Source organism: Achroia grisella, unplaced genomic scaffold (assembly GCF_030625045.1).
Source record: "Achroia grisella isolate CSIRO2021 unplaced genomic scaffold, CSIRO_AGI_Agris_v1 utg241, whole genome shotgun sequence".
In the NCBI taxonomy this organism is placed as follows: Eukaryota; Metazoa; Arthropoda; class Insecta; order Lepidoptera; family Pyralidae; genus Achroia; species Achroia grisella.
This window is the reverse complement of record NW_026712734.1, coordinates 5,084,436-5,097,531: the sequence shown is the minus strand read 5'-3', so window position 1 is coordinate 5,097,531 and position 13,096 is coordinate 5,084,436. Positions and strand designations below refer to the sequence as shown.

General features: G+C 31.7%; 2 protein-coding genes across 2 annotated transcripts in view; one reads left to right on the top strand and one right to left on the bottom strand.

The window, feature by feature from the left end:
• LOC131842600 (probable small nuclear ribonucleoprotein G) lies at nt 1-1,744 on the bottom strand. Its single transcript, XM_059191177.1, has 3 exons — nt 1,661-1,744; nt 1,348-1,495; nt 1-344 (listed from the first exon to the last, which is right to left on the bottom strand). The coding sequence occupies exons 1-3, from the start codon at nt 1,690-1,692 to the stop codon at nt 294-296; spliced, it is 231 nt and encodes a 76-aa protein (XP_059047160.1). The 5' UTR covers nt 1,693-1,744; the 3' UTR covers nt 1-293.
• A 1,132-nt stretch (nt 1,745-2,876) lies between these two features.
• LOC131842524 (microphthalmia-associated transcription factor) overlaps nt 2,877-13,096 on the top strand; it is a 131,165-nt gene continuing 120,945 nt past the window's right edge. The window contains exon 1 of the mRNA XM_059191082.1: nt 2,877-3,203. Coding sequence (XP_059047065.1) covers nt 3,046-3,203 — 158 coding nt within the window. The 5' untranslated portion in view covers nt 2,877-3,045. The remainder of the gene's footprint in view (nt 3,204-13,096) is intronic.

Sequence of the window (13,096 nt, the reverse complement as noted above, 5' to 3'; positions counted from 1 at the left end):
TTATGGAATGACAATATTTTAATGTTTTACAATTTCAACATTAGTGTTCCTGGCGTGGTGGTTAACAAAAAATGGGTCTGAAACATTTCATGTGTAGGGTCAAAAAATATGTATTTTCATTCATCGTGTACATATCATATGGAGTACAAGTAATTAATGTACCTAACATTATAATAACATTTACAGTCCTTCATTATTTGTAGTACTTAATATTATGTAACTTAATAATAAAGTAGGTTCTTATGATGCTTCTTATTCATGATAAGTTAGATTAAAAAGTACTTAAACTACTACTATATTCTGTCTAATGATTCCAGCATTATTATGCTGTTCCCTCTAATGACCTGTAACAGAAAAAAAACATATTTGAACATATTTTTATTTCATCAAATATTAATTAAAGAACTAATAAACCCATCTCCAACCTGAATTTTATTCCAAAACAAGCAAAGTCTATACTAATTGTAATTAATAACACTGATATTAGTTTTAGTAGTTAAAAAACTGGAATAGCAAACAACCCAAAGGCTCACGGCTAATGCGAAATATATATTTTTAATAACTAATTATTATTTAAGCTTTATTTTCCATATAATTTTATAATTTTAATTAATATTTTAAGTTAGACTAATTTAGTTGACTTTATATTGATTGGCCCTATGTGAGTAAAAACTTCCTCCAGCTTGTTCCATTGTCCTCTATTAATAGCCACGCTCATCCAGTTTTCCCCAGCCACTTTTTTAATGTCATCAGACCATCTTTTTCTTTGTCAATCCACTAGCCTTTTCTCCACCGGTCCTAGCCACTTTGTTAATTGGTGAGTCCACCTTTTGTCTCTGTACCCTAAGCTGTGATGTGACCTGCCTATTTCCATTTCTGTTTTAGGCCATGTTGAAGTGCATCTTTTATTTAAAATTGTTAATAAAATAAAATAATATAATACACAAATAACTATTAGTAATAAACAATCAGTAGCTACAAGAATAATAATACCAGTAGAAAAGTTCTGAATTTCTGACAAAAAAATCAACATTTGGCAACAACATAAAATCCATCGCATATTTGATTATAAACTATCCTACATTACTTGTCTACTCTTCAAAACTTTGATGTTGCATTTGCTTGTCTTAGATAATTTTAATAAACAAAATCTCTTTTGTGCTTTTCCCCTTGAATATTCAACTACATATATAAGTCACTAGATATGTATTGGACAAAACTAAGCTTAGTCCTGTCCACAGCACAGAAAATTGATGCTTAAGGAAGTAAAGCGTCGCTGCTGTGACCTAGTACCCCAGCAGATAATACAAAGTCTATTGCGATAATTAATAAAATATAAATACATACCACCATGCCAATGTTGTTACGTTGTCCATCTTTACATTCTTCTACAGACTCGTCAAGGACTAGATTCATGAAGGGGTCGAAACCACGGAGCACGCCGGTTACGGCGCGTCCGGCGTTCAGTTTTATGGACAGTTTCTTGTCCATGAATCTGAAAATTTAACATTATAAGTAAGTATTAAAGTATAGTCATCTATCATTACAGAAAAATAAAACAGCATAAATTATTGTTAGTGTATAAAATTGGTAATTAACGCAAGATAATATTATAGGTTAGGGAAGCTGTACAAACAAAACAGAAAGAAATTTAACTTACTTTTTTAATTCCGGAGGATGAGCTTTCGACATATTTATTTAAGAAATTAAGGTAAATGTTTTATACAAATTTTTTTATAATGTTTTAGCACTATTGAAAAGTCAAGCGTTCACAAAAACGAAGTTTTGTTTTTTCTTCCTTTATTTTTTGGAGTTTCGTACTACAGACCACAAACTATATACAGACTATGCATATAGACATATTTCATATTTTTATGTATGGCAACACCTGGGGGATCTTGCCAATATTGAGTAATTAATTTCCCGAGTTAATTTGTTTATTTTGAGATGTTAAAATGTCGTATTTTAGTAACTTGTCCCTTGTTATAATGAAAGCTTATTAGTATGCACCCCATCCCTCCCCGCAAATTTTATCAAATGTCTCCACTACAACTAATTTACCTTCTTCGCTTATATAATATAGCTGTCAATTCCTTGTGTTTATTTTCAAGTTTCTTTGCAACATCGTTGTTATTAATTTTTTAGTTAAATAACAAAAGTATTGCTACCGCAAGAAGGCAGAATAATTAAACCGACACCTAATATGATAAATATTAGGATATAATATTACGCCGGAGCTGATTAAATACATGGGATAAGTATTCAAAGATCAATTCGTTTATTTTAACAATGATTCTTATAATATTTTTAAATCATAATTTAATTACTTTTAATAACAAGTCATTTAAAACAATGAAAGTCATTTTAATATAAACTCACCTACAAATAACATTAATTAAGTATTTGTAAGTAGATAATTTGTATGTATGGTTTTATTATTTTACTTATATGTGTCTAATAAAAAGTATATTCTTTCATGTTATGCTATCAGTTGTAGTTTTACCCTTAATTAAAGGTAAAATACCTTTAACTGGTATCATTGGTTCATTCTAGCCAGATTAAAAAATATATTAGTAAAGTTACGATGCTTCATTTGAAAACTTTGAGATATATAAATATAGTATTATGATTATTCTCGGATACTTACAAATGAATATTAAAAATTAAGACTATTACAACTGAAAGGGATATAATAAATTATTGTAGGAAAGTATAATATGTACTATCGTTTCTGTAATATGCCAATAATTTTGGAAGTCAGTTACAGATGAGTATATCAATACTATGTCATGATTTTTTATTTTGTGTCTTAATAGTAACTGTTTATCAAAGTACACAGACGCATGTAAAGTGTCTATCTCTGTCTACAACTAACATTTAAACAATATAGCAATAAGTGTACACAGTTGTGAGGATGGATTCTTTTGGTATATTTATCATCTCTATATAAAAAACGCGTGTTTTGTTTTTAAACATGGTTATGCAGTTTAGTGGTTAGAACATAATTTGTAGTGGAAAAGTTTGTGTTTGTGTTACTGTTCAAAAATGGATGAATCTGGGATTGACTTGGCGTATGATCTCGCATCTTTGCTGTCGAATGATTTCAACCCTGATCACGGTATACCGGACGAAATGACTGCAGGACAGCATCAGGATTTCATGTTTTACGAACTCAAGTCGAAAGCCGTACCAATCACTGAAAGGTAAGTTGAATTGTTTAGAAGTAAGAGTTACGTTGCAATCATAAGTAACTTTGCGAATATTTTTAGCGCGTTAGGAGGAACAATTTCTCCGATGTTAGCATTCGTGGAGTGACCATGAAAACTGGACTTGGCAAAACACCCAGTTTTACCGTCTTGTTTATTATTATTTCAATAGTTTTTAGTATTTGGGAGTCGCAATTTTTCTTCTCTTGTCATCTTCATTCAATATGCTGATACTAGATAAATACATAGATATAAATGGCTTTTTTTAGTGTACATTTTATCACAATAAAATACATGTACCTTTTAATTTGGTTATAAATAGTAGATAAGAATCTACCTGTGCACGGTTACTATATTTTTAAATAGGAAAATTTTCCCGCGCTTTTTTACGCTATTACATTTCTGAACAGACGTACCAAATAGGTGTATTTTTTTCTTTTTATAACTCGTAGGTATGTATTGATTGTTCTATTGTCTATTATTCATGGTACATTGAATTAATAAAAAACTATTAAGAGTGCGATATTATGTTATGGTAGTGGCGTCTGCCAGTTAATTCGTGTGTAGATCGATAAAACAAACCATGTAAGTATGGTTTATTTTTTTTTATGAACAGCGCCATCTTTTATATTAAAATTAAAGTAATTATTTAAATTGTAAGTCGCATATTAAACATATTATTTAATATAGTTCACCCCTTTTTCTCAGCTGTAAAAATACACTTAAGTATTTTCCTCGGCTCTCTTTAGCCTTTATATTTAACAATGTATTTATTTTGTGAAAATTTCATCCGAATTTTTCCAGTCGTTTGTATGTGAATCCAAACAAACAAACAGACACTTCGACGCGTTACGATTATATTATGTAAAGATAAAATTTATACAGATGACCATTCTATATGATGCGATAATGGTCAATTGGTTGACCTCGGTGATTTAGTGGTTTAGCACGTTGCCTCACATTCCGATGGTGACGAGTCACGGGTTCGAATCCTGCACAACAAATATTTGTACATGAATAATGACTTTCTGTGATTGTATAGTTGTTTGCTTGTGTAGATAGATACATATATTATGTATGTATTTATTACTTAAATATTTGAAGGTAAATAAAAAAATGACTTTTTTTTCTCAATTAAGTTCGACTCAGCATGTATGAGTAGGTGTGTAAGTACTGACTGCGAAAAAATTGTTACCTACAATTTCCTGTGCTTTTTTGAGATAAAATATAGTCTATGTTCTTTCTATCCATTTTCGACCATCATTTGACATCGTTGTAAACCGAGGTAGACTTTGTGGGTACCTCTGTCTTACTTAATCTCTAATCTATTATATTTAAATTTAAAAAATGTATATATTCATATATTTCAGTACCTATATATTTAAGTATTAACTAATATAACTATACATGTAAATAAAATTGGAGTGTCTGTTTGTAATATTGAAACAACCATTTTTTACTACATGCATATGAATATAAATACGGTACACATACCAATATATTTTTTTTTTTCAATTTTTGTTTGTCTGTTTGTTTATTCCCCCTAATCTCTGAAATGGCTGGACCGATTTTGACGGGACTTTTCTTCAGTAGGTAGCTGATGTAATAAGTAGTAACTTTATTTTACTACTAGGCTACTTTTATTTTAGAAAAATAAAGTTAATCTCCACGCGGGAGTCGCGGGAACAGCTAATATGAAATATAATATAATATATATGTATTTCTATAGTCGTAATTTAGCATCCCCTCCAGAGGAATATATTAATCAATTAAAACTTGTATCAAATCGCGGCTGAAGTAGTTAATATCATCATCCAATGAGAAATTAAACATAACAGAGAAAGAAATAAAATTAATAAAAAAATCTCTAATGTCATCAGATTTGGAAGTAAAATTATAGGATAAGAGCTACTCGCCCAGCTTCATACGAGTGTATATGTATTATATATATAAACTTTCCTCTTGAATCACTCTATCTATTAAAAAAACCGCTTCAGAACCCTTTGCGTAGTTTTAAAGATTTAAGCATACCTAGAGACAGACAGCGACAGCGACTTTGTTTTATACTATGTAATGATAATGATAATGAAGAGGTATCACATCTTAGGCCTCGGGAATGGCAACGCGTGAGCTGTATCACATTCGTCACATGATAACGTGATGTCCGTAGTGCTGTTCATCTATATTGCGACAGTAACCGCTTCTATAACTTCATGGGCTGTCAGTTTGTTTGCCATTCCATTAAAAACTGGCCATTAGTGTACCTTTTGTTTACTCTATTACCCATTAGCTGCCAATTATGACTTTTTAGTCAAACAGAGGTATTTAAATTTAATTTTACAAACTATTACTTACACCTTGGAGAATGAAATTACGTCTTTTTCGTTAAGCATTTTTCAATTGATCTTTAGTATCTTCTTCTTTATACACAAGCTGTTTTTTGCGGCTTCGTTTACTGTTTGTACTACAGACTATCTTTTATCCCAATAAAAGATAGTCTGTATCCGTACTCTTGATACGGTCTATGTTTACGACAAATTGTATTAAAATATTTTCAGCCGTTTAGGAGTGAAAATGTAATAAACAGACAACCAGACACACATATACAATGTTAGCATGGATTATACACATAATAAAACATCGATATCATCATATTGGAAGACAGAGATATGTATACACAGATATCATATTGGGAGGATTCATGATCATCATAAAGAATACAGTCTTAATGGGAGACGTTTTTATTTGTTTTACTACATGCATATGAATATAAATACGGTACATACACCAAATTAATTCTTTTTTTCAATTTTTGTATGTCTGTCTGATTATTCCGCCTAATCTCTGAAATTCCGGCTGGACCGATTTTGGCGGGACTTGTTTTGGCAGGTAGCTGATGTAATAAGGAGTGACTTAGGCTACTTTTATTTTAGAAAAACAGTTTTTTTTTACTTTATTTTGGAAGACAAAGATATGTATACACAGATATCATATTGGGAGGATTCATGATCATCATAAAGAATACAGTCGTAATGGGAGACGTTCTCATTTGTTCGTATCGTTCTTTTACATATTACAAAACAGTACTAACAGAATCAAATTCTAATGAACACAAATCTTTGTATTATGTTGGTATCGAACTCACGACTATATAAACATAAAGCAGTATTAAACTGCTAAACCATCGAGTTCGACAAAGTAGATCCAATTATGCTTCAAGGAAAACGTGGTTTAACCCACCCAAAACTCTATTATTATCCGAGTCAAGGAGTATTTATTTATACAGTAAAAGTTTTACTATTTCATCTGTTTATTGTTACATCTTGATGTATTATTATGCCACAATACAGTCTATGTGCGTGCCAAACCTTTGACTAACAAAACAAACAAGTTTTATAATATTAGCTATGTTTGAATGTCAAATTTTTATCTAAGTAGAGTTGTAAAAATGTATGAAGATGACAAATAGACGACGTAATACACATAGACTCCTTGTACCCGAAACGTTCTTCGTTTTGGTACCCCAAATATACCCATCGCTACAGAATCCCCAAATTCGGGAGATTTCCAGAACTCAACAATTCAATATTACCGATGAAGGGAAAAGTGTAAGGATAAAATTCACATTTCAAAATTCAAGTCCCAAAATTAAAAATTCAAATTAGAATGTCTTGTAAACTTTTGGCCGCATATTCAAGCCATTTTTTTTATCACTCTCCCTACCGTCCTTTTGGCTAGCTACTTCAGTTAACATGAACTCGTAAGATACTCAACTTGTACTATTGGCAACAGCGATGCTTGACCCCATTGGGGATCATTTTTCTGTGCTATATTTAAAGCTACTCTTACTTTAATTATTATTCTCTTTTTCACAGCTTAAGCTGGTGATTAGTACCAAGGACGGGACATGCCAAGTCTATTGTTACTTTATTTTGCTTGATGATTTATTCTGTGGCATTTAGGAAGAGACGGACTATTGCACATGTATTTACGAATTTGTAGTGAAATGTAGTTTAGTTTATTATTATTTATTTATTTCAGGCAACTAGACCCATATCATAAATACCTTGTAGAATAACATACATATGAAATAATTTAAAACTAATGTATTGATATTGTCTGTGTGACACGGCACTGACGACGGCAATCTGCCACGGTAGCGCCGATACACCACACCCTTTGGCCAGTAGTCCTACTTCATGAAGGTAGCATGTGCATGTTTGTGGCCCGGGTTCCCACAACCCGGGCCACAAACACCTTGAAAGTCGGTCCGTATGTAAACAACAATGTCCTGGTCCTTTTCACCTAATTGACCTAAATCATCTAAAAATTTTCGGGTGTAGGTCCTTTGCACATATCCAGATGTCAAAAGGATAAAATAGCTTCCTAAAAGTAGAGAAGATTTGTAGGATATTCCGAAGAATCATATTCATTCATTATCATATATTATTTGATACTGCAACAGAAAATTGTTACGAAACTAGAGATGTCATTTTTTTTAAACAATACGTGGTTTGTTTGTTTGTTTTTTTTAACAATGGTTTTTTTAAACTAGTATTGCCGCATAAACCTTGAAAATAAAGAACAAAACTTTACAACCGTCAACCTGGATAATGTTTCAGAGGACACTGATTAATTTGCAAGATTTGGTAATTTAAAAAAAAGCAAGTAACATAACATAGTTTAAAATTAAAAATTCAAAGGATTTCTACTGGATGTGTACATAATTGTTTACTAGCTACTCGCTCCGGCTTCGCCCGGCTGTACATGTATTATACATATAAACCTTCTTCTTGAATCAGTCTATCTATTAAAAAAAATCGCTTCAAAATCCGTTGCGTAGTTTTGAAGATTTAAGCATACATAGGGACGGACCGACAGCGACTTTGTTTTATACTATGTAATGATGTTGTTGTTGGTTTGTTTATAATTGTTTCTGTCTACATACTGGGCTGTGGTCAGGGCCTAACAAATTCGTATCACACAAACAAACAAGTATATCAATTTACTGTTGACTAATTGTGGTTGAAAGGTCGCCGATTCGTTTCATTCAGTGTGAGAGAAACGTTACATTGCCAGTATAATATATTGTTTCTTGTATATTATGTTTGAGATTACTATATCGGTTGGGTCATTAACTGACTAAATCATCATTCTTTAAAACTATATATATATTTAAATATATATATTTAAATTGCATAGAATAGCGATGTCTTCATTTTAAAGCCTATAATAATATCCCTGAACGATTCACATCTAATCCCAAGATGAACAGATTTTGTTTTATGGAACAACCGATAGATAATTTTTTGTACATACCTACATAATATATGTACATAGAAAACACCCAGACCGATGGAACAATAATAATAATAATCTCAGGACAATTCACACAGCGCCATCTAGACTCAAGTTAAGCTAGCTAAAGCTTGTGATATGGGTAATAGATAACTGTTATAAATACATAGATTTTTTTCGTAAATACGGAAAACTCCCAGACAAATACAAACAATCATACTCATGAATACAAATGTTTGTGCCGTGCGCAGAATCCAACTCGCGACCATTAGAAATAAAGCGCTGAGCTAAACCGCTATAGTACCGACCGTCAGTATAATTCAGCCTATTGTAAATAGGCATATGAATTAAATTTGTAATAACTATGATTTAGTTGCAAAAGTAGAAAATAAATATAAATCGTCCTTAATTATCCTTTGTGAAATTATCAAACCAGATAGGGCTACGTTTGATTCGTGTATACTGAAAGAATATCTGAAAAAAACCCGTAGAAATAACCGTAGAATCGGAAGAAATTCGCCTAGTCACTGTTTTATAATTTTATTGTATATCTTATTATTAGTATTATAAATGCGAAAGTTTGTGAATATGGATGTTTGTTACTCTTTCACGCAGAAACTACTGGACGAATTCCGTTGAAACTTTACAGTGATATAGCTTATCAGAATAACACATAGACTATAAATTCACGCGGATGAACCCGTGGGCACACTAGTAAAGAAATAAAGAAAAAAGAAAAAATGCATATTGTTTTAAACGAGTGCAGTAGCCAAGACCAAAAAATAAACAGCCATAAGGCGAGTGACCGTAGTGAGCCGACGAATGACAAGGCAACGCTCAATTGCTCTTAATTCACAACGTGATTGATAGATATATAACGTAGTTGATAGGCGATGGTCTACTTGTTACTTACACAGTTCAAGTTCAAATCGTCTAGTTGGCTGTTGGGATGTCAATTGACGTTTTGTTGTATAACTTATTGTCTTACTACATTGTTACTTTACTATATTTTCAACACTTGCTCGTGGAGTGGATCTAATTTCACCTATTTTTGGTATACATATAAAACACTCGTATAAATTATATATTAAATGTAAGTAACATTTAAATTGGGGGTAAATTATAAAATAAAATAAAAAAATATATAAAGTTGAAGTTAAATTACATGAAGTTATATTCCAAAACCGCACTATATGCTATATACTTTTGGAATTTCGACAGCGCCGGCCGGCAGCGCGCTGATTTAAAAAAAGTAAAACGGCAGGACAGCAACTGTGTGCATCACAGTTCTATGGTTGAGTTTATTTAAAACCAAGTGTGTTGAAAAACGTCGTATGATATACGTATCTAACACACTGGGGTCTATTGTTTTATAACCATTACATCGCACTTATATCGTAATATATACTAATATATTAACAAAAGGTACTAATATATTAACAAAAAGTAAAGTACAGTAAGGGGCTGTTCAAGTATTACGTAAGCAGATTTATTACAATTATTTACCCCCCATCCCCCTTGTCAGCAAAAGTAAGCAAAGCTCTTACCCCATGCTTACGTAAACATTTCTCAATTAATGTATTGTTTTTTTAACAAAGACAATGTGAGGGTTGCCATTCGTGTAAAAAAGTAAATTACGACCGATGACGTAATCATCATACAGACTCCCCCACCCCCATGTCATCCAAAATAAGCAAAGAAAAGACACCCCGCCCCCCTATAGTGCTTACGTAATACTTGAACGGCCCCTAAGTACTTGTTTTTTTTTAAATTGGAACTGCATACTTGCCCTCTTAATTCAAGTGGCAGTAGTCCTCCGATCCCCCGTTCAATTTAAATAAAAATGGATTAGGATAGGTTAACATACATAAAAATACAGTAGAATTGAGAACAACGTCCTTTTCTTTGAAGTTGGTTTGTTATCGATACTTTTACTATTTCTATCACTGGGGACAGGGATAACAAATCAATTTTTGAATTTTATTTCTATATTGATGAAACTTTTATTAGGCAGCTTCGATCTCACGACCTCTAAGATCGGTGTCAGTAATATATATATCTATACATATAAATAAAATTTGGAGTGTCTGTTTGTAATACTGAAATAACTGTTTTTTACTACGTGCATATGAATATAAATACGGTACATACACCAAAATAATATTTTTTACAATTTTTGTCTGTCTGTTTGTTCCGGCTAATCTCTAAAATGGCTGGACCGATGTTGACGGGACTTTTATTGCCAGGTAGCAGATGTCATAAGGAGTAACTTAGGCTACTTATATTTTAGAAAATGAAGTTAAATTCCACGCGGACGAAGTCACGTGTACAACTAGTAATATATATAAATAATTAGACCCCAGATGCGTTACTACATCTGTCCGTCTGTGCTCAGTGCACGAGAGGGACAGAGATCGTTTTAAATCTGCACACTGTTCTAATAACTAAGAATGCGTTGACCTAGAGGTTGTTTGGCGAAATAATCTATTAAAGCAAGGCTTGTATCAACCGTACCTGTTCTGAAACATTGACCTAAAAATTTATGTTCATAAATAACGTATATAAATGTATATAAACATATATAAATGACTTGAAATGACGTGCTCATGGGCGGCAGTAATCACTTACCATCAGGTGAGCCGCATGCTCGTTTGTCCCCTGTGTTATAAAAAAAAACTTAAAAAAATTATTACTAGCTACTCGCCCCGGCTTCGCACGGGTGTACATGTATTATATATATATACCGTCCTCTTGAATCACTCTATCTATAAAAAACCTCTTCAAAATCCGTTGGGTAGTTTTAAAGATTTAAGCATATATAGGGGCAGACAGCGACAGCGACTTTGTTTTATACTATGTATTCATATCAATACGTTAAGCAAAAACTTTGTATCCCTTTTTACAAAAATTGCGCGAGCGGAGTAGTATGAAGTCGCATACTTATAGTTTATTAGCTATGCTCGCGTTTTACCCGCGTTAAATTTAATATAATAACATATAGGCTGTATTCATATATACAATAAATGAATACAGCCTATATGTTATTATGTTGCATAATGCATATTACTGTAAAGTTTCATCAAAATACGTTCAGTAGTTTTTGCGTGACAGATTAACAAACCTATACTTACAAACTTTCGCGTTTAAAATATTATATTAAGATATATAGAGAAGAAGAGCAGAAAGTTAACATTTTTTTTTTAATTATGTCTAAAAGTATATTTACAGTCTATTACTTTGTTAACAATTATTTGGGAGACGACTTTTCTTAGCGTTAGTCATCCAGACAAGGGATTTATGATATTTGAAATATATTCCACATACACACTAAAGATTGAATATTAATAAAAACATAACAAAATAAAACATTGCGGTCCTTGCATGAACATTATCCCAAATTTCTTTAATAGTATTCAACCAAACTTCTATTGAGATATGAGATTATATAAACTCCTTGAGATTATATGAATATTTATTATATGTAGTTTAAATTTATATTTTATTTATATGTAATCCATAAACTTATATATTTTATATTGGTATATTAGTATTTTTATATATTTGCATCTGTGTATTATTTTTCTGTATCTATTTGTTATATTTTTTGTTTTTCTTTTTTTCTTTCAATTAATTATTAAAGTGCACCTCTGCATTATCTCTGATCAACGCGACGGTTGACTGGTAGAGAATGCCATCAGGCATTAAGTCCGCCATGTATACATTTTTGTGTGCAAAGAATAAATAAATAAACAAAAAAAAATATTTCATGCGAGTTTTTCTCGACTGAAGTAAGTAGGTAGCCGATAAACGATATGGATAGTAAAAATTGATATGCATTAGAATAGAATAGAAAATCATTTATTCAAATAAACTTACATTGAAGCACTTTTGAATAGTCATCACATTTTTTTTAATCTACCGTTCATTCGGAAAGTTGTCTCATCACAAGAAGAACGAGAAAGAAACTTGGTGTTGCTCTTTTAAATAATGTTATTTTAATGTTTACAATTTAAGTTTAAGTGTGTGAATACAAACTACAGATCAGCACTAATTCAACTAAATAACATTAACGAAAGTGAACTAACTATACGAATAAATTCTTTTTTAATTTCAATTTAAACTTGCTTGCGCACCAGTTACTTATGAAAATGAAAAAAGAGTATTCATTGGTATCAACATGGGTAAGGGATGGGTCGTTCTTGATTACTGAGCCCGGACGGACAGAACTGAAAGCCCCTGACGGGTCAGGCTTTCAGTTGTGTGGTCGATGTTTTAGCAACAGCATATATTCATACATTCTTAATTTAAGAACGATGGTCTTTTCGTTGGAGCTCTTGCTTATATATATATATATATATATACCTACTCTATAGCTGTGCGTCTTAGCGCATTCACTTTTGACAAACGGGTTGTGTAACAAAAACTTACAATGGTCTCGTGCTCACAAGATTACTGAGAACTGGTTTCAATGTAAAAAAGATGTGATACTACGGAAATTTTTTGTATATATATTGTAATGCGTATAAAATCGTTTTTATGCGGATTATTAATTATTACGTAATAATAATAATAATCTCAGAACAGTTCACACA

What these genes read in the sequence shown, in the direction of transcription:
- LOC131842600 (XM_059191177.1), bottom strand. Translation starts at nt 1,692, where the DNA reads ATGTCGAAAGCTCATCCTCCGGAATTAAAAAA. An exon ending in CATCCTCCGGAATTAAAAAA is followed by an intron (nt 1,496 to 1,660) that starts GTAAGTTAAATT and finishes TTAAATTTTCAG; the next exon opens with ATTCATGGACAAGAAACTGT. An exon ending in GTAACAACATTGGCATGGTG is followed by an intron (nt 345 to 1,347) that starts GTATGTATTTAT and finishes TTTCTGTTACAG; the next exon opens with GTCATTAGAGGGAACAGCAT.